Source organism: Meleagris gallopavo, chromosome 2, assembly GCF_000146605.3.
Source record: "Meleagris gallopavo isolate NT-WF06-2002-E0010 breed Aviagen turkey brand Nicholas breeding stock chromosome 2, Turkey_5.1, whole genome shotgun sequence".
NCBI lineage: Eukaryota > Metazoa > Chordata > Aves > Galliformes > Phasianidae > Meleagris > Meleagris gallopavo.
The window spans coordinates 28,745,236-28,767,967 of NC_015012.2; the positions used below are offsets into that span (position 1 = coordinate 28,745,236).

Consider the following 22,732-nt stretch of genomic DNA (forward strand, 5'->3'; position numbering starts at 1 on the left):
GAAGGCAACACATAATTTCCTTTTGCATGACTGAGTTAGGGAATCTAATGTGGAGGAGTGACTAGGGAGGGAAACAGAAGTAGAACAGACACAAGTGACAACCTGGGAAGCCTACAGGGCTACCTGTGAACACAGGTGAGAGAGATGGGAACAGCTGGGAAAGCCTATTTCCTGTGTATGCAACCTGACAGCATGAATCTGGGACTCTGCAAGACTGAATCCACAAAAGAAGACATGCTCCATATCCCAAAGGTACTAGGTCTTCACCCAGCACAGAACTGCAGAGGCAACTGTCATGGCTTGGCAGAACTGTACTGAAGTCATGGAGATTATGGAGTAGAGATGCCCCAACAGAACCAATAGATAACAAGCACCACTAGAATCATTACAAAGAGAAACAAACCAGAGAAAATTGCACTTTTTTTTTCTTTTTTCCTTTTTTTTTTTTTTTAATTTGAGAAAGGGAGAGCGATCAGACCAAATAAGAAAAAAGCTGTGGAATAGAACAGGAAAGAATTTTCATGTATGACCTTTTTTCACTCCCAAATAAGCCTATGAAATGTAAGAAGGATTTTCTACAAAACACAGTGATAAAGCTTGTAGAATGAATAAGATTTGTTAATATACGTTATAGAGAATTTGAAGAAAATATATAAATGTTTGTTTTTGTGTTTTTTTTTAAAGGTAACCAGTAGTAAAATCTATCAGAAGTTTGTGGATTTTTTTTTTTTTTCCCACCAGGAAATGGTGCTTGGCATACTGTAAAATGGCATTTATATGATGAAGCAGGTAAAGAAAGAGCTACATGTAGGAACAGTAAATTGATGAAATGATGCATACTGAGTTTATGTCAAATGCTGATCTTACTTTCTGATAACCAACTGGAAGGGCAGACAAGGGTATGTGAGAGGATTTTTTTGTGAAAGGAATTATTTCAGTACAAAAGAAGAAGAAACCTACACAAGAAAAAAATCTTTATGCTCATACATAATTAACATGCAAATTTCACACACTTTTTTAAGTAACACAAAGGATGTTCTTCCCCACATACTGTTTTATAGATAAAGATGCAAACAAGTAGAATATCCGGTTGTGCAATGAGGCCCAGACCTTAATCCTTTTAATCACAGAATCATAGAATGGTTTGGATTGGAAAGGACCTTAACGATTATGCAGTTCCAACACCCCTGCAATGAGCAGGACTGCCACCCACTAGATGATGTCACCCATTGATGTCTATGTGATTTTTGTCATAGTTGAAATAAGGGAGTGCTGATTAAGAAATCATAATCAACATGCCTGAATTACCTTCTAGATCTGCTTACTCATGACTCCTGCTTATTTCTGGACTAGCTGAGATGAACAGAGACTGCACGTCTCTGCACCTTTCAGGTATGTCTGGGCCAGGGACATAAAGAAGGCAAAGTTAAATTTTATCAGTCATGGAATCAAGAAGGACAAAAGAAATCATTCATTTTTGGACTGATAAGCATGAGAGCCCTCATCCTTTAGAGTAATTTTCCATTGAGTTATTAGCCCCAGAAAAAGGGATTGGGATAAAAATACCTCTTCATCCATAGCTCTAGCCAGTAAAAAGCTAAAAGTACATGAAAAATAAAGGGGGAGGTTAAATCAAATGCAAAAGATACTTACTTCACCATAATGTCACCTCTCCTCCCTCCCTCACATACTGCAGAACCTGTAAGTTGGGAAAATTACTGTGCCCTCTAACACTTAAGATTGTACAGAAGAACATATAAGCAAACCTTGCTTACTGCTAGAAATATTTATGTGTTATCTGGGAAGCTAAATTTCTCTTTGAGTGGCCTTACTCCATTAATAATAAAAGACAGTTAACATTTATTCATATGTTGTACTGATTAGGAAATATCTCTACAAACACAAGTTACTTAGAAACAGCAAGTCTGAAACAGGAGAAAACACCAAGAGAAAAACAAGCTGTAAGTACATTTCAAAAGTGTGTTTTGTTTTTTTCCTTTTTCATCTTTTGACTAGCACCATCTGTACACAAGAAAGTATGAACATAAATGTTTGGATAATAAAGATTTGCAAGGCACTTGAACTGTCTTTCTAGATAGGATTTCTTCTAATGAACCTCTCAAGTGGAAGTCCTACAACCACCTTCCCTCCTCCCTCAGCTAATGCAGGGAAAGAAGTCTCTTCTGCCAGCAGTTCTTATTTACAGACATGTCCTTAAGGGTTCCTCAAAGTGCTCTTTTAGGCTAAGAGAATCAACATCCTTCTACCTCCATTTTTTCATGCTTGTCCTGTTATTTTTTAATATTACTCTTCTGTATAGTAAAGCAAATCTCTCATACACACAGTTGAGACTTGACTCCAACCTTCATCCTCATTCTGTTGTCTTTGGGATGCTATTTAGAAGGGAAAAGGAGGATGGCAGAGATGTGCATTGAAATTCTCTTGAGGTTCGCTCTTTATCTGCGTCTGGAGGTGATGTCAAAACAGGTGATCATCATGAGATGAGCCTTGCAGAAGTTGACACGGTTTTCCAAACGTTCAGTCACACACTCCAGGGCTTCCAGGTATTCCAGAGAATCCAGCTCAAATACCTGCTCCAGATCAACTGTAGGGAAGAAAATACACAGATAGAAAAAGCATACAAAACCCAGCACTAATTGCTGAGAGATATGGATCCGATTCAAGCCTTCAAAAACATCCGTACTGTATACAACATTATCTTTAGCTTCCCACTGTCACTGAAAGTTGTGTCTATTATTTACTGGCTATTAAAATGGCTTGTCAGTGAAAATACTATTAAGATTGCATGGAATACTTTCTTGAGTGATATGTTTGCCATCCTCTTTAGAGCAGCAGATGAGTTTTGCCACACTCCATCTTTCCCTAAGAAAAGCCAACAGAACTGCTCCTCCAGCAAACACACAGCTTACTGTAAGGAAACCAGGTGGGCACAAAATGCCTGTGGGTTTAAGGTTAACAGGGAACTCACAAGTTGAACGTAATGGAGAAATTAATCAGTGAAGTGTAAAACTGGCCAAGTTGATTTTAATTGTTTCTATTGGTTTTGTTTCAGCATCATGCATTTATATGATATGTATTGACTCTCTCGTGCATTCTTCTGACCAAAAAAAAGATTGATGTAAGTTCTCTGCTGAATTCATAACTCAGAGTCAGAAACCATCCTCCAACTTCCTTGCTCATCACACCTCTCCCTGTTCTGGGCAATTCTCACTAGCTTGTTCAAGAGTGCTAACGGAAGGTGTGTACATCACACTACCATAGGTTCCCTTTTGCTGCCAGAGACAGCTGGCAGCTGCTTCCATGGAATTTGTGTGGGAACTGTGTGATCTTAGCCAACACTTAACATCTCATCTAAACCCTGTGGTCTGTGCTATCCTTGAGGCTTCCTGCATTTATCACACTGGAATCAGAAGCAAAGGCATCACACATCAGCATGCAGATGGCATTCTGGTCTTTAAATCTGTCTCTTTTGCCTTATATTGTGGTTGTTTTGTAGGGTGTATAAATCTAGTATTAACTTATGACAGTTGTTGAGGGAAGAGTTAGGACACAGCACCCAACCTCCTTATACCCCATACAATTATCATAAAAAAAAACCACAAATATATTTTTTTGGAGAAGTCTTTAACATGAGTTCATCTATTCACTAACACTAAAAAATGTGTACAGTTACTGCAGTACTTTTAATCTTTTTCCTTTGAGGTGTTGAGGTTCTTCTGCATCTCTCTGTGAATGTCCTTTAAAGTCTGAACTTTACACATCGACAGTTATGAAAAATGGGCCAAATTCATTCTTTGTGTAAGCCCACTGGTGCCAAGGGACAAGTTTGATCTGCAGTGTTATTTTGTGGTAGAAAAGTAGATTTATAATATTGCTCATATGTCTTAGTGATCTGAGGACAAAAAAATAAATATCTCATTTTTATAATCTGTGGACTAAAATGTGTGAACAATAATCTACCAGTGGCAATATTCACTATACAATGCTGTACCATTTTAACATTCAGCTTTCAGACAAAAAGGATTGTTCAGTTCTATCATCAAGATTTAGTAAGAATTACTGGGACTAGTTCTAGAAATACAGTCAACCTAAATTTTGTCCTTAGGTCATATGTCAGCTCATTTCAGTTTATAAACACAGTAGCACACATCTCACTCTTAGCAAACCTTTCTACTTCCTCACTGTGAAATAAAGCAAAGGAAACCTATAAGTTCAAGCAATAAACAATGTTCTTACATTCACTGAGCCATTTATTAGGATCCAGCATCAGGTACTGTTTGGTCACCTCCAGTTCTCTCATTAACCACTCGTACTTGGCCTTGACCTCAGCAATTCTCTGCTGGCGATGCTCCAGGATTTTCAGCTTGGCATTAAAACATATCACTTCCTGCCAACCGGGAAAAATGAGCAGGGAAGGAACAAGTGAAGAGAAGAAATACCCAGATCCATTCAGCGAAATGATCTTCCAATCAATAATACTAACTTACTCTGGAAGCATATGAATTACTGCACAAAATAATCTATCATCTGTTTTATTATTATTTTCTTTAATTATTATTTTGATGCTTTTGATCAGTGAGCTTTGGAGTCTTTGCAATGATATTTAGTAATAAACAGTAATAGTTAACACCACACAGCATCTTGAAATGAGATTAAGTGTAGCAAAACATTTCGTTTTTTGTCAACAAAAGTTTCAGTAAGAAAAAGCTAAACTCTTGGGAAAAGGAAATCCAGTGCTTGGTGCATTAAAATCCTAAGTATATCTCTGCTTGATGTGTAAGAAATGCAGCAGTCATGTCATTAAATAAGAAAACTGGTAGTGATATTGAATTCTGAACATTCTTGAACAAAAGGACAATGTTGGTGTGAAAATTTCTATCAATTCATAATCATTAACAATGAAAATACATTTTCTTTAAAGACAAGGGGCACAGTAACAGCACAGGCTGCAATGCTGTCTGGATGCACTCCTCTTGGCTTCATATGACTTCTGAGTGGCATTCATCAAGATGTGCAGTAGTTGAAGCCATGGTGATGGCTAGCTATCATTAACAGTCTGGGGGCAGCCCCACTACTGGAATTTAACTCCTCCAAGCCTGTGCTAGAGGTTCAACACTGTTCTATCACCTGTTCTGTAGGCAAATCTGCTGTGTTAATCAAGTGTGGTAGAAAACACCACCCCAAGAAGTGATGTTTTTTGCCATGTAAAACTGTATCAGATGACGCCACCACGAACAACCTAACCGAGTGACAGGAGCCTAGAAAGGAAAAATGCCTTAAAATAATAATAAAGCTTATATACACAGTTATTGTAAAAACACCAACTTCAGATACTCTTCATGATTGTACTTCTCAAGAGCTGATCTTTACAATTCTCCAACTTATTTTTAAGTTTTGAGGGGTGAGATTGGCAGGAGAAGCTTCACTATTCTGGAAACAATGTCATCAAAGCACCTGAGGCACCAATGCTGTGTAGAAAGATAGATAGATGTGAAGAGCTGCTGGAACACAGGAGTCACCAAGTCTATTAGCAAGGACCAAAATACAAGAGACCAGTGTCTGTGAGCTGTTCCTGAAGAAGGCATAACCTGAGTTACAACTGGTCTTAAATGAGATACAAGTGTTGCTGCCAGTTGAATTGACCATGTACAATACTGTACAGTTCTGAACGCTTTCCTATGAATTTGCACTTCCAATCTGAATTCCTCTCTCCAACAGGAGACAGACAGCACACGAGGATCTCACTCACCTTGCTGTCTCCACCTCGTCGCCGCTGGAGTCTCTCCACATCATCTATCTCATAGACTTTGATCTCAAAGGGCTCCCCCAGCCCCCTCTGTGCACTTCGCAGGGGCCCATCCACCCAGCGGACCCCAGGGCTGTTGGCAGGCTTCCTTGCTGGAGAAGCGGTGTCAAGCGATAAAGCTGGAATAAGCCTCCGTCTCTGGGAGCCTATAAATGCAGAAATCACCATGTTGTGTTAGCACAGTTAGATTTGATCCTCAGAGGGCACATGCACACTACAGCTTCTGGAGGTTGCATCTGCTTCCGTTCGCTCAGGTCTCAGTGTGTACAGATATAATGATGAAGGGCCAGAGCATCAGGTGATTATCTGGTCTGGCTTTGCTATCCTCTCTCTTCACTGGTGCTGGCTTTTACAGCCTACGAATAAGCATCAGCCAGCCTCTCCACAGCTCATCTCTGGGGGAGGTATGGTTGTATTGCTTTCACTGTTGCTGTTGTTTTTTTTATAGTAGCATGAAAAAGCACTTTGATGCCCAAGTTCCTCTACTGCACAGGAACTACTATGGCAACACTTAATCCTTGGCACAACACCACTCTGGAGTGGCTAGGGCAGTAAAACCACTAGCAAGGACAAAATGCCTGTGGTATGTATGTCCAATCTCAGCAATTGCATGGAATTGAATTAGCTTTGTTTCTGTTCACTACGGTATTTTTCTAAAACATTCCTCACTTACATGCATAGCCTAGCACTGGCGAAGGGCGAAGCAGCAGTAACAACTGACTGGCAGAAGGGTTAGTCACTGTGTCTGCATCAATAGCTCTGCTTTATGATACCAGCACAGCGGATGGGAGCACTGCAATAGCAGAATATTTACCATGGTTGATAAAGCCTAGCCATATGGAATGCATCTGCCATGTGAGTTGCCAAGTCTGGGCCTCAGGTAAAGCTAGGGAGAAAAAGCACGTCACTGGCCTCATGGCAGCAGTAGGGAAGTTGAGCATATGGTTTGTTGGGAGAAAGAACAGACATGCAATAAAAGAAAAACAACTGGTTACATTCCCCTGCTCAGTTTAGTTCAATCAGAGCAGTGGCTGGGTTACAGACAAAATTAAAGGGTTTGTAGCCGACAAGTCCTGCACCACCTTTCCTAGAGACATCAGGAATACAGGGGATGGGAGAATCAAAAACAAAAGCCAAAGCCAGCAAGTCCAAATGAAACTATCAATTGACTCTTGGCTGCAAGAACAAAACTGATGCCAAAAGGGAGGGGATGCAGAATGACCATGCAGATTTTATTTTAAAACAAGATAAAATCATCTAAAGGAATCCTTAGCACTGTATTCATTGAAACTTGAATGTAAATAGCTTCAAAAAGTCTGCCAATTTCATGCAACAATGAAAACTAAAAAAAAAAAAATAATCCATTGGTTGCTTAGTTTTTGGATTTGCAACTATCCAGCATCAGTTTCATTCATAGGTGTCAGCTGACATTTTCTCAGCTGACAACTTTGTGAACTATCATTGTTTTGTGAGTGCAGCAGTCTGTGCTAGAAACCAACATCTAGTAATCAGCAATTAACCTGTAAATGCTAGCTTTAACATGAAGGAGAATGGTCTGTCTTGCTGCCTATTTGCAAAAACTTAGTCTACAGAGCTTTTATTCCAGTGCATCCAAAATAACTCCCTGCAAGAAAAGGAGAGCAAAGCCAAGTCATGCAAACAGGCAGCCCTTTTGTACCAAATGGCCTCAGCCCTGACCTGCCCATCCCGTCACATCCATCATACTCATGCTTCTAATCAAACTGCAGCCCAGCAAATGAGCCCATGCCAGAACAAATGAAGCCTTACAAATACTAGCAAGCACAAGTTTTTTTAGGCCTTTTGAAACACCCGTGGAAGTCAATGTCAGCATAGCTAACAATTGGCAACAACAACAGAGAGGCAGTTTGGAAAGGCACCAACAAAGTTCTGTACTGAGGGTGACTGTCATCACTGATGCCAGAGAGAGGCAACTGAAGGGCAAGAGCAGCTGTGTATGTGAAGGGAGATGAGATGGGCTGGCAGACCAATACAATTTGCTGCATGCAAAAGATCCTGCAAAGGGCTCAGCCCCCCTGGGAAATGAGCCCTCTGCCTGCTTTGCAGCGAATGGCACTGAATTCTCAAGCTGAGATGAGACCAAAAGGATTTAGGCACTGACTACTTCTAAAAGCACCTTTTTTTCAGGCTTTTGGTCTTGGCCTCTCACAGGAGTAGTCTGAGTGTGAAAGCAATCTCCCTACCTTTGCTGCTCCTCAGCTTTTAGAGGCAGCAGTTCCCCTGGAGATGCAAATGAATCTGATTCACCTTGCCAGGAGGACACCACCAGGCTCTTACTTGGAGCAAAGCTAAACAGATGTCACTGGAGTATTAATTACAGTAAATGCTTTTGCATTGCATTTCTATTCATACCCATTTAGCTGAACGACAACCAGAAGCCTGGGATCTAGGAGAGCTCCAGCACAAGGCTCTGTCTAATAGGCCATATCCTTCAGCAAAGAGGCAGAGACCACAGCTGTGGCAAGACATATGTTAACATAAACTCATTGTGTTTTTGTCTGCACAGCCTGATGGGGGTTACACCTCCATCGCAGCCAGGCAGTGTGACAGGGCTTTGCCATCAGGCAGAGCACTGCGTGTTTGCAGGGAGTCAAAACTGAATCTAGTTATTTGAAATATGCACTGATCAATAGCCCAGGCACAGAAAATGACAGTGTCGTTTGACAGGAGATTCCTGCCACTGACTTCTCCATTCAGTCCCTGCTTTTTCTGATTTCGCATTATTTGGGATCAGCCAGGAGATACAACCTAAGCAATGCCACAGAGCAGCTGACAGCTTCCTCATCCATATCAACACACAGACACAACCAACTGCTAAAACGAATGCAGTTTTCCAAGTCTCAAGCTTAGCTTCAACACAAATAACCACACTGTGAAACAGCCCTGAAAATGCATAGAATACAGCAGATCGGTTTTCTGCTTTGAGCCAATTGGTTAAGGTCTGGCAGGTTCAGCTCTGCCAAAGACCAGACAGGGTTTAATTAAGATAAAAGGAGCAACAGAGGAGTGAATGTGTGCAGTGTGAAAGTGGATCTGGCTGCAGCACATATATGTCCAGAGAAGCTTTCATCTTTAAAGTATTAGAAACACAGAACTTCAAGGATAAGACGACTCACTGACCTCAGCAAAACTCCCAACTCCATAAGGGTATGTGCTCATAAAAGCATCTGTTAACCATGGCAGAACCCCGAGAAAGCTGGTTTTGTTTAACTGCTGTATATTTTTTGGTGTTCCCTTTCTCTTACTTTCTAAGAACATATTCCAGTTGGCTTTTCTGTGGAAAAGGTAAAAGCAAAAAGTATACAGAATCATAGAATTGCTCAGGTTGACCTTAAAGATCATCAGGTTCAACTGCAACCTAACCACACTACCCTAACTCTAACAACCCTCCGCTAAATCACTAAATGCAAAATACCCACAGAAAAGAGCATGATGTATATCTCTTCAAAGCAGAATGCATCTGAATTGGATGCAAAACAATTGCTGCCCCTGGAATTTCTAGTTGTTGAAGATGAAACTATAATTTGATATCGTATAATTCCAGGAGTTTATAGTGTGATCTTAAAAGCAGGATGCACAACCAAAGCTATTCTCACTGCACTAAAAGCTTTTGGAGGTAAAACTGCCTTTGTGTGCAGATCTTCGTAAGCATTTTGTTGTGTTTTTTTTTTCCTCACCAGAAAGTCCATACAAACTGAAGGTGATTACAAAAACCTAATCTTGGCTAAGGAGAGCAGTACCCCTAAGCCAACATCACTCCTTCTGGGGCTTCATTTCCAAGGAACAATAGCACCAGCCTCCAATCAAATTGTTTGCTGACTGGCAAAGATTATTTGTCTGTTCCCCCTGCTGCTTTTCCCTGTCCAACAATGGGGCTGCTGCTTTGTTTGAGTTGAAGATGCTATGCTGACTTCTCACTTTCCCATTTCCTACAGGGTCTGCCCTCATGGGCAATTATCCATGACTGAACCAACTCCTCCCATTTCCTTTGACCTCCCTCCTCCTAGTTTATTTTACAGTGCCCTTTCCTCAGAGAAGAGAACAGCTACTCATTCCTCCTTGGATTTTCACACAATATGTGCAATGCTAACATCCTCTCCCAGTTTCTCAAGTCATTGCCAGTGCCTTCCAGTGGAAAGTTGCTGTGATGGCATGGAGGCTTCATCAGAAATATTTAGGGTGCCCACCTTGAGGTTAGTACTACAACCAGTGAAGAATCCTGGCATTTATTGCCAGAAAATCTAAACTGCATTTGCTCATCCTGGCAACTCAGGTTGCACCTGAAGAGCTGGAGAAAGAAATGCCAATGGGATTTGTCAGTAAGAATAGAGTCTTCTATGACCACCTCCCCATAAAACAATTCAGCCCTTATTCTGAGTTGGCTTGTATGCAATCCTGCCATTGCAAATCAGTAAGAAGTACAAGGACACTTGGGGCTCGAAAGAACTGCTTGCTGTATGCAGGAATAAAGCAACCCTTATTTATAATTTTCCATTCATAGCTATACTAGACATGTTGCTTATATATATCTAAGGAATCTCTGTATGTATAATAAACATACTGAGGTACAGCCTACGTCAATTTTTTTCTACCCATCCTGTTCAGTTTTAACCATATTTCTTGAATTACCATCTCACTTTAAAAGGAGCCTTTCAGGGCAGTTTAGAGCTGGTGAATGAGCAATGCTGAAACCAGATGAGGAAGCAGCCCTCCTGCAGCGTGGCAGGTTGACAAGTAATCTGGGAGACGCTTCAGGGAAGATGTACATCACAGGGGCTGCGCTTTCAGTGCCTGCAATCCCTAGCAAGAAAAAAAACAACCAGAATCTCTTCTACATCTTTATCTCCCCTTGGTTTGGATTTTGGTTTGTCATGCATTTCTCAGCATTGGGGTGTTACTTAAGAAGCTGGTTACTGTTACTGTAGTGCTGCGCTAAATGTCTGTGCTGCTAGTGACTTGGCCAGCAAAGACAGAGGATGGAGAAGGAAGGGGCTCCACAGCCCCAGTGTTAGATCATGATGAGACAGCGGTAGAGGCATTCCAATGAGCTAATTCTGTGGCAGAGTAAGGGGCAGGTTTTATTTACACTCGGCCTAATGGCGTGCGACTCAGTCATGCATGTTACATGGAGCCTTCACTGTGCACAATAGCCTGCTGCCATTTCCTCTATTAAATCATTCCTATGTTCATGTGGCTGAAAGCTCAGTGCTGGCATGCAGTAGTCAAGCGTGTAAAAAATGATTACTCTGATCCCTTTCAACACAGATTTGCTGCACGAAATGGCCTCGCATTGACCTGGGAAAATCAATGCTGTTGTTTTAATGAACAAAAAAAAAAGTGGAGCTGAAGCCCACAGTGCCCCTCCTTCTGCTCTCCCAGCCAGCAATCATATGCATAAAGGGGTCACCTGCAAGCAAACAACGTCTGGCTGTATGGCTCTAACATCCTTTGTCTTGGTAAGGGAATAATGCAGGATATCAATTAGCTATCGTCAATTGTAAGCAAGTTAAAGTGGAAATGCTGGAGAAGCCCTACAGCTTTTTGATACAAAGAGCAATTTTCAGCTCCCCACAGTGCCTTCAGCAGTCTAAACATGAACCAAACTCCTTTTCACTTGGATTCAGCAAAAAAAGCTCAGATTCTTTTTGTGGCGTTTTGTTTCAGCATTATCATTTTGGCTATGTTTCAAAACACGTTGCTTTGTAATATTGGTTGGAGATGGACTTTCATAATTTACAGTCCCCAAATTCAGCCTCTGGCGTTTTCTGCTGCTTTCATGGACTGGGTTAAGTGTTACCATAGAGGCAATGTGTGTGAATATGGAGTTATCAGGGTTTCCAGGAAATCTGAAATCTCCATCTTTAAAACCAATCCAGCAGTGAAATCCAGAGCACAGAGGCAAGACCAAAACAGGCATTCTAATTGCAGATAATTATTGGCATGTCTTAACAATCTGTCTTTTTATGAAAGTGTTTAAAATCATGTAGCAATTTGTTCTACTTTGGTAGCAAAACTCAGAACTGCAAAAGAGCCGCAAGGAGTCATGAAACTTTACTGCAAAAGCAATAAACTGCTGCAGCAAGAAACTTTAATTATCTACAGGCAGACAGGTTACCTGTGCAAAGAAGATTAAAGCACAGACACACACACAGAGGCAAATCCTATCCCGGACAGGTAGGAGCACGGTCCTGCAGATGCCAGGAAATACAACTAACTGCAGCTCAGGGCACACATTCAAACATCAGGAAGCCAGCATTTGGAGACCTTGGCTTTCCCCAGTCTTGTTCAGACTTGGCCTTACCAAGCCTTAACAACAGCGTCCCTTAATTTTTTGTTTCCCGGTGCTCTGCTTCCAGTGTTCAGAAAGGCTAAAGTGGCCAAGAGCAACCCCACACAGAAGCCCTTTACAAGAACTCTCTCCTCTGGGCCTTGACTTTTTTTTGGCAGTGCCTCCTTCCCACACAAACCACCTCTTCCTCCCATGTCTTTGACCTTCACTGCCACGTTGCACTGCATGCCGGCTGCTCTCCCAGATTGCCTGGACACAGAGCACAGCCCTGCTTTACCCTGCTGCCATCAGTCAGACTCAGGCTCAGCTCCGACAAACCTCAACTGGAGAGCACAGAAATTAAAGGAGAGAATCTCCCAGGCAGAGGAGGCTCTGGGCTCAGCAGAGTGCTGCAGGCAATGACAACAACAGCCCCTGTGCCTCACCACATGTCACATGTACTGGGGCTCTCTCAGGCACCTGAGCCTGCTCCCAAAAGGAACAACAAAGCAAACAACCTCGGGAACATCCCTATATTTTCCTCTGAAAGCTTTATCTTCTAGCACCTTGTCTCAGAGCCCCTCCCCTTCTTTCATCCCCAGGAGATGCCTTCCGGCAGATCTGGCAGTCCCAAATCCTCTTCAAGACAGGGCAAAAGGCACAAGCAAGGCATCTGAGCACATTGCATGGGAATGCAAATGGCCTGGCTATGCTGAGTAAACCTAATTAAAACCTGGGCTCTTGCACAGCTGCTAGCTTAGAGCTGATGGGATCACACACCTGGAAGCAGCAGCAAAGCTGTATGGCTGAAAGCACCCAGTCCTGTTTTGCATTGAGAGCTTTTCCACAAGGCCATGATCTAGTTTTGTGAGCTGGTTACAGACAATAGACGTTACACAGGCTGCTCAAGGTGACAGAGCGAACCAGCAGCACCATTGGGAACACAATACAGATCTTGCAAGTCCTTACCTACCGCCCTGCCTGCCTCCTGCTCATCTCTGTTGTGTTCCCAGGGTACAAATACAGCTTGGTTAAAATGGAGTTAAGCCTGAATGCACTTCCTGATGACACAAGAGAGTTTGTGCTATAAAAGCATCCTTGTCATTGCCTTTCCATGGAGCAGCATGAGGCCATTGCACTTGAAATTTCTGAGGTATTAAAAAATAATATATAATTGGTGCTAGTGATGACTGTGCTGTAATACTTCAGTGCTCTGCTCAAGACAGCATTGCCTCCCTGAGAGAGAGACTCAGAGCCAGGAAAATGGCTGAGACGCGGATTGTTTCCTACAGAAAAAACGCTCACAGAGTGAGCAAATAAATGGGAGCAAATACAGTTGCACAGATGCATCCGAGTGGAGAGGGGGGAGGGACTGCCACAAAAAATAACAGATAAAACCCTCCTCTCTGGTGCTCAGAAAGGGCAAGGGAGGATGTGCAGCCAAGTCAGTCAGGGTTGAGGTTAGGAGTCAAAGGTGCCTGCAATTTAATCCTGGATCTGACTGTCACTTAGTGGAGGCATTGCGTAAGTCAGTAAAGCCCTCTGCCTTGATTTCTGCACCTGTAAAATGGAGTCTAGAGTAATATGTGCAACACAAGGTGGATTAAAGGGTGGCTGCACAAAGCTTTGAAATATACAGTGATCTATCAGGGCTAAATAGCTCTGTTCTTGCTGTAAGTGGTCACTTACGTCGGTAACTGCTGATGCTGCATTATAGGACCAATGTTAAAAGCTACAAAGACAGAAATGTTTATGAAAATAAAAGGTTACTTCAGGGGGAAGGCTTAAGTGGTTCATGATATATACACATGATTTTCAGTAGATATAAGAATATATGGGCTAATAATTGGTGTGAGGTTTTTTTGTTTTTTGTTTTGTTGTTGGTTTTTTTGTTTGTTTGTTTGTTTTACTTTTGTTTACACAGCACTGGGCTGTCTGTGAATTGTACACATACCCATGTAGAGCCCAAGATTTAACCTAGGGCTACACTGAAGGATATAATCTAGCTTTATCTTTCAAAAGCTGTCAATGTAGGTCTGATGCTTCATGTATGACAATCAGCACAGAAGCACCTACACATAAAAATAATGCACTTAAAAGCATTGAAAGACAAGATCTTAATCTCAAGAAAAAAATGATGTCTCCCCAATGTGTCAGAACTTCAAAAGTAATTGCGGGATCTGACAGGGCTGCTGGTGATTCTGCTAAAGACTCTTTATAGCTCCTTTTAAAGGGGCTTTGGGCTGATTCATGATGATCATGTCTGACAGCTAGCATTTCTGCTAATAATAATCATAAATAAAGTGGACAAGGTTGCCTGACCTGAAATGAGCATATCTATAGTGCCATATCCATTACAGCACAGTGGATCTGTGACTGCAAATCAGGAAAGGTCCAATGCTCTTGACACTATGTATTAAAATAATATCCATCTTTCAAGAGCTCAGAACCTTTGTATGCTATCGTTTTCATTAAAAAGTGTTCCTTGTGAGAGATCATTCAGATGAGAACAGACTTACAGACAGGAGAAATTACGGAGGATAAAAGATTGCAAACCTTTGCATATTTTTTTGTTTATTATGCAATAAAAATATGTTTGCAAACAACTCTATTCTTCCTTATATCTCAGATCCTCCTTCATGTTCTCCTGCATTGAGGTAATAATCCCGATTTTATGCCATCATAAATCTGCTGACATGTGAAAAATTATACTATTATCAAACACATCAAAACAGAATTATGATATTACTGCTGCAGAATGAAATTCAAACTGGAGCTGGGTTACAAGAAAGTGAAGGATTATGAATTTCTGGGCAGTGGTTTGCTGCTACAGATATAGAAAGTAATAAATATCTTTTTTTTTCATTTGCATTAAAAGAACTGGTTCCTCTTAGAAACACAACTCACTCAATACAGGAATTGCTTGCAAATATAGGGAATCACTCTCAAAAGCAAAATAACAACAACAACAACAACAAAAAAAATGCTTGCAAACTCTCCACATCAGATGACAGACTCAATTAAGAGAGAAGCTTTGCACATACTTTGAGGGATGTCAACATGCCACGTTTTGCTGTGCCTACCAGAACAGGCATCTTGCAGGGATGGCTATGCACAGAAAAAGCTCTATCACAGAGGTTAAAATCCAGCAATGGTAAACACCTGCAACATTGCTGACAAGGGAGAGAGGAACTAAGCCAAATAGAAATTAGACTGAATGCATACATTTGTCAGTTAGAGAGAAAGTTGTACTTAATGAAAAAGGTCAGATTTTACTTAGCAGTAAAAAAGTGGCAAAGCTGAGATTGTCCACGTTCCTTGCTAAGGAAAGCTTCCTGCTTGACTACCGTTACATACCTGCACTGCATGACAAATCACCACCACTGTTCGGCCAGGTAGGATCAAAGCTGGCTAGATCCAAGGGAGGGGGGATAGTCTTGTGTTTGATATGGACGAATCTACACTGCAGTTTTCTATGCTTTCCCTCACTTGCAGAGCTGCTCTGCTTTCACAGAAATTGTTATTTTTTTGCATCTATTCCTGGTTCAAATTTTGTTGAAAATCACCATCTGTGGCATAAGCTAAAGAAAGGGAAAGTGACCCTTACAGAGCCTACTGCAGATGGATTTCTCTCAAGAATGGTTACTGGATGCCTTTAACTGTCTCACTATCAAAGCAATGGGAAAGCAAAAGACTCAATTTTTGCCACAGAATCCAAAGAAAAGCAAATGTCCTATGGAAAAAGTCCGTATCATATGGGCAACTTCTCCACAGCACACAGTCAGTTGACAGTACACTCCCAGCATTCTGTGTGGTCAGCTTTGGATTCCTTTTCCACAATATACAAAATCATCCTTCTTTTTCTTGCAAGTTACCATTAAGAAGTTTATATTTGAAAGGAGCTGTTAGAAGAGCAGCTCATTAGAAAGAGGAAAATTAAGTTATTGCCACATATGCAGAAAGGATAGAACAGAGTCTTTCTCATAGGATGCAGAGTTAACATCAGGAAGATTATTTCATCACTTGGCCTTTGCTTTGCACAATGTAGAGTGACTTTCAGATGTATCCTCAAACAGGTATTATCAGACATGTACTTCTGAATATAGTTTTAATTATGTTGTTCGTTGTGTTCACATCTGTGTTGCACATGTTCTTCCTGCTACTGCAGCAAAAGCTTAAGAAAAGAGAAGGTAATGCCTCACTCATTTCATTCATTCTAAATGAATCCCAGAGGTAAGTAACCCAGCAAGTGAGAATGGCTTGTGAATTAGGAACTCTATGAGAATTACACATTTCTGCAGCCAGAGCTACTGCAGAATATGCAGCCACTGATATTTTAAATACTGGTATATACCCGTTCCAGTATCTATATGCATTTTTTTAAAAAGGAAGTTGGTTAGGCAGAATTTACGCTTCTGGTTGGGAAAACAGAACTCAGAAAAAAAGTGGGGTGAACAGCTGATGGATGTTCCTCATCCCTTTCCTGCAAACCTATGAAACACTATTGTCCTGGTGAGAAGTACAAGCTGCAACACCATGGACTCCTGGCATGGACCAAGAGGCTCTTGCTATCTGATTAAAAAATGTAGTAAGAAAGCTACTGGGGATTCTGATCCTCTCTGTGATGAGTAACTGCTCTCAGACTTGCAAGTACTTTAAAGCAACAGTGCCCATATTTATAATATTACTAGTATAACTTATTAATAATAAAATTACTTGGAGAGGAAGGACTTGTAACTCAAAAGTTAAAACCCAACAGACTCAGCGGCAGGATATGATCTTTCAACAGCATGGGCATAACTTTGTTCCATCTTCTTAAATGGGTGGGAAGAAAGAAGTGACAGATCCAGCGGCAGGGCATCTTGCACCTTTTGGGCATTCATAGGGCACAAGGAGCAAAAGGGAGCACTTAGCTGCTGTTGAGCAGGACTCTGGCCTTGTGTTTCTGAACCACACGTGTACCAAGAGAGGAGTCTTTGTCCAAAGTGCTTGAGGGTAACAATTACATTTCATCACCTCATAAAGGCATCTTTTTGGAATCAAATCAGAAGAATATTTGTATAAATAAATACTTAATTGCAACTAGCAACGTGAAATAACTGCAGAGATAAGCGTTCTGTTAATGTGAAATAAACCTAAGTGAAATGAGTGGTAGGCTCAACTGCATATGCAATGCAAACACTGACATTTGTGCACTTACCTGGGCCTCTCATCTCTGCTGCAAACACAGCTGGCACTGATCTACTAGCCTGTCTTCAGGAAAGGCCTCCCCACCATGAAGCAGTTAGCTGCTTTGGTCTGTTTTCCCCTTTCACATCACTTCAAGCTTACCCGTGGTTGATCGTTTCTTCGGTGTTTTGAGACTCCGGCACCTGCCGCTGGCTGAGCTGCTGTTCTCGCTCATGGAATCTTGTGCAGAAGAGGCGCTCCCTGTTGCCTCGCTGTCTCTCATCATGCTCTCATAGCCGCTGCTGCCGCCGCTGTGGTAGAACAGGGCAGTCTTCCCCATGGCGGGGGGCAGCTCCCCGCTCAGGACACTGCTGTTGTCACTCCCATGACCACTGCTGCAGCGATGAGGTTTCCGGGGAGGAGTGATCTTGCTGTAAGGAGATGGCAGCACATGAACTGCTGGCTTTTCCTCTCCGTGAAGGCCACCACGCTCATCTGCTTCTACGTTTCCTCGGAGCTGCAAGCCTCTCGAGCTGGCACTGCCTTGGAGCAGCTCTGAAATCCGTCCATTGACAGCCCGAAGAGGCAACTTAGAAGCAAGGCTAGAGCCTCGGTTTCTGCTGAGGGACTGTGTTGACCAGGACATATTCTTCCCACTTGGAGGCAAACTGGAACTCTGCCCAACAGACTGAGGCAGAGACTTGGTTGAAAAGCTGAGTGTTTTTGTAGCAGAGGCAGACAGGCTTCGGGCCTTGGGACTTGCCAACAGGAGCTTGCTGACTGCAGAGATCTTTGACTGTCCGGCTTTTGGCGAGGCTCCTGCAGACTGGGAGAGAGCTGAGTTGGTTGGTGAGGACATGACACTGCGGCTGACGCTTCTTCCAGTCCTAGGCATGGTGGTGTCTTTGCCAGGGTTCATTTTGGAGTTCATAGAGGACAGGCTTTCTGCTCTCTCCAGTGACAGACACTCATAGTGACTTCCTGTGGACCTTCCAAGGGAGTTGGTCCTGCTGGCGAGCTGCTCCAGCTTGGCACTGAACAGCTTGCTGCTGCTGTTGTTGCTGCTGTTGTCAATGCCAGGGCCCTTTGGTTTGGCATTCAGCTCCTCGGGGAAGCTGGCCTGGAAAGGCGTGGGCTGGCCAGAGGGACTGCTGGTGGTGCTGCTGGTAGCACTGTGCTGGGGGCTGGCTCTGTTCTTCTGATCCAAACTTGACTTTCTCACTGGAGGCAGAGGAGGTGTCCCTTTGGGGCGAGTGAGGACACAATGTTTGGGAGAGGCCATTTTTTTGTCTAGGCTGGCCTTAGAAAATTGGGTGTGGGCAGGAGAAACAACTCCATTGCTGTCAGAGGCAGTAGAATGGAAGTGACTATCAGACTCCTCTGGCTTGCTTGCCTTTGGAGGCAGCCCTCGAGGGAGGCTGCCACCCTTCAAGCCATCACTGGAATGAACGGGACTCTGGATTGCAGAGCCAGATGCTGCCATCTCACACCCATCCACAATCCTCTTCAGACTATCACATCCTGGGGAGACAGAGGCATCCCCGCTGCTGCTGCTGCTGCTAAATCTGTCTGCTGGAGACTGCTTTGTGCTCTGCTCAGATTTGGCTGAAACTGTGGTCATGTCACACCTTGACCCATCACTGCTCCCAGAGCTGTCATTTTTTACATCATCCTGTCTCTTCAGCCAAGGATCTTCAAATTTGATATCTTTTTTAGCATTGGGTTCTTTCCCCTCATGGGGATGAGCAACCTTTGGGTCCGCATTTACTGCCGATACAGCATCATCAGTGTCTTGCGCTTTGAAGGAATTAACAGCAATACATGGATAAACAGTAATGTTTGTCTTCATTGGGAAGTAGCCCTCACAGCTGTTGAGGCTTGCAGTGTTTTTAATTGTGACAGTAGTTTTCCCTAGAGCTGATATTTTACAGCCTTTGATGGGTGGCACTTTGCTGAAAGCTTGCTCCCCCATTTCTGACAATATAAGCATGTTGTCGGTCACTGGCTTCTGTTTGTCACCTACACAAATCATGCTGGCGCTTTGTATGGTGCTTGCAAACTCAGAGACAGGAGGTTCTGCCATTGCTTCTCCATGCCCATAGCATGCCTGGGCAATGAAACTGTGGCATGACTGTTCACCGTCACTTCCTGTGCTCATTTCACTCAACCATGAGCTGATAGATGAGCGTCTGCTGCCATCATCCTGGGACTTGTCATCCAGGCCCAGCTTTGGAAGTGGAAGGAACTGTGTGATGCTGACCTCAGACACAGGAGCTGCACTGGAGTAACATTCAAGATCTTCAGATATGCTGCTGATAATACTGACTGGCCTAGACCCAGAGGCCAAAGCCTGCACAGAGCAGTCACTGTTAAAACTGATGATACTGGTTGGGCGCCCATTGTCAAGGACCCCACTAATGGTTAGCTCTTCTACAAGGGTGAACACCAGCTCGTCCTCCCCATTCAGTTCCAGTGGCTGCTGCACAGTCACCATAGTAGTGCTTAGAATCTCCTTCTTAGATTCAGGAGAATGGTTTTGTTGCTGGTCTTCATTGAGCATGGTCTCTTCAAAATCCCCATTGCTGGAAGACACTGACTTCTTCATGATCTGAGGGCTCATTCCTGCAGGTGGAGTTCGTATTTCTGGCTGTAACAAAGATTCAGTAGATGTCATCTCATTGTCCTTACTCAGGGAAGCTGGTGGGGGTGTGGTGCTGGGAAGAACTCCTTTTTGTGTATAGACTTTGCACCTCTGGGAAGGAGAAGTTGGTGGCTTGTACTCAGATGTCTTGGAGAGGCTCGCAATGCCAAGCCGGGGTGAACCCATTGGCCTTGGTTTCCCTTCCACAAAGCCACAGGTGTTGAGACCTTCTCTGCTGCTCTGCAAGCTGGTGCTGTGTGCTAACTGGCAAGAGCTAAGCTCTTTACTAGAGCTGCCTGTTACACTCCTGGGAGAAGGAGGAGTAGAAATATTAGTAAGACCTCCAGAAGGAATGGGGGAGTGATTTCTCTTAGTTTTGCTGGGGGTTGCATTTATATTTTCCTTGGCTTCTCTATCAGGATGCTGACATTCTGGCATCGTATCTTCCTTATCTGACTCTGGTAAGTGACTAAGCTCTGCGAGTTGGCTTGAGACAGAGCACTTAGACATCTGGTCTGAGCTAAATTGAGCAGGCATCTCTTCAAAGGGAAATTTGTTGGTCTCTTCACTGCCATCTATACAATCCAACCTCTCCTGGAGCTCTGCAAAGGTGTTGCACTTCAGGCAATCTCTTTCAGACGTGCTGGGCCCTGATTCACTACATTCTTCCAGCCTGCCCTCATTTTTGGTCTTCTGCAGTGCAGGAACTATAGGAACAAAGTCAGGGGGACCTTCGTTATCTGTCAGTTCCTTATCAGAAAGGGCAGTGCCATTGGGGCCAACATAAATCACTGTGTCACAGGACTGCTCACTGCTGGATGAATAATCAGGATCACTTGATAAATGCAAAATAGGGAAGTCTGGGTCAACGGTGTTTCTAGAATGGAAAGGTCTCAGCTGGGTTGGCCGACGCATCCTACCCTCCTCACAAGAGCTCTCTCCTCCAGAAGAACTCGATGTGTACTGCAACATCAGAGAGACAGAGATCATGATATCTCAGAATTGCAAACAGCTCCTTGCACAAACTGTATGCATACACAAAAAATGATATATCTAAACTGGGAAATCTCTAAACAAAGACACAGAACTCTGAAGATCCTTATATCCAGTCTTACAGCAAACAAACAGCAGTGTTCAACAGAGTACCCAATGCCCCAATTCTAAATGTGCCACAGTCAGTCATGAGGTTTCCAAAAAAATAATGTACTGAATAAATAGATCAGGAGTGCTCACCTAATTTAGACCAACCAAATAAACTGATTATTTGCCAAAGGCATTCCTATTTTTGTGTGTGAACAGGAACAAGAAAACTCATTACAGAAATAAAGCACAGAAAATAAAGATAGTCCCTTTTGGTCATAATGCCAATGTGTGAAGTTGTATAATATGTTTAAGGGAGTCCTTCAGTACACACCGCAGGGATGGTGTGTGAAATGAATCCCTTCACAGGGACACATTGCTGTAATGGTGTGTGGAATTAATCCCTTCAGTTGTCTCTCTTCAAAGTTTTTTTCAATCCATAGACTGTCAGTTTAAATCAAACATTCACTGGTTGTACGCAGTTCACGTTGCAAGCTATACAGAAGGAACCAGGACTCCATAAGCATGGAATTAGATATAGCCCACCATCACTTTACTTCTTGGAAAATCTATCACTCATATTTAAAGGCAGTCAGAATAAACGGGGCATCAGTGCAGGCAATGGACACAATGTTTTGCATTCATTTTGCTTCTACTCTCTGTGAGAAGCACAGAGAATCTAACTCTTCATTAAACCCAATTTACTGTACAGTGGTTTCATTCCTTATTATTTCATTAGCACTAAGAACATAACTGAAGATTTACACTCTCACCTATATCAATAAATGAGGCCAGCTTAAAAACCTGTTAAGACATATATGTTTGAAAGCGCTCCTCTATTTGATGCTGAAGCATTTACATTCCCCTGTCTCTGCTATGTGCTCTGAGCCACTCACCTAGGACAAGGTACATACAACCTTTGCACTTTGGAATTGGTTCCTGATTTTGCTATATGTCTTGCTGCCCCATCAAGGACCTTTTGGGGTCCTTCCTGCTTCCTCTTCCAGCACTATAAGAAGGAAGTTATACGTGTCTTACCTTAGTTTTCTTTTTCTTCATCCTGAGGACTCTGGATGCAATCTGGATGGTGGACAGCGTCTCAGCGTAGTTCCCCGCAGTGGCTGAAATGTGAGCTATCATTGTGGTGCGGCAGTTCATATTCCCCAGGGACTCTCGAAGCAACATGGTGAGCTTGCTGTCTCTGCAAAATAAAATGAATTAAGGCTGCATTAGCCAGCGAGGTTTCACTTTGACCATCATGATGTGACTTGTGTCTCAGCAAAATTTTTTCTCCTTTTTTTAATGGAATTCTAATTAGTTCTGTTCCACAGATTTGCACTATCCTGTATCTGCAGCTGAGCTTGCTGGAAGACTCTGGACTACAACTTAAAATTCTTTTATGTTCCCAGTTCCCCTTCTATGTCTTCATCTGGTCTCATTCCTTCAGCACTGTTACCACTGGTGAATACAGAACAGCAGACCAGCATTGCAGACTAAGGAGTTACTGCAGAAGATGGCAAAGTGCTACCCTTTTCCAGTGTACAAGCAGACTCTGAACGAGCTCCAGTAGGCAAGAGTGTAGTGGATTAGATTAGAGGACCCAAAGGTTCTGTTGCCTTCTGGGGCCCTGTGTAATTCAATAATGCTGCTACTTAAATCAATAAAATAACTTTGGATTATATTGGTGAAATACAAGCCAGTCAAGCCT

At 42.7% G+C, this 22,732-nt stretch overlaps 1 protein-coding gene across 1 annotated transcript in view; it reads right to left on the reverse strand.

Annotated features, from left to right (window-relative positions):
* Positions 1-719: 719 nt before the first annotated feature.
* KIF26B (kinesin family member 26B) overlaps positions 720-22,732 on the reverse strand; it is a 61,299-nt gene continuing 39,286 nt past the window's right edge. The window contains exons 6-10 of the mRNA XM_010706846.3: positions 22,063-22,225; positions 17,466-20,907; positions 5,771-5,973; positions 4,258-4,408; positions 720-2,605 (exon numbers count right to left, since the gene is read on the reverse strand). Of these exons, the coding sequence (XP_010705148.1) occupies positions 2,457-2,605; positions 4,258-4,408; positions 5,771-5,973; positions 17,466-20,907; positions 22,063-22,225 (4,108 nt within the window). The 3' untranslated portion in view covers positions 720-2,456. The remainder of the gene's footprint in view (positions 2,606-4,257; positions 4,409-5,770; positions 5,974-17,465; positions 20,908-22,062; positions 22,226-22,732) is intronic.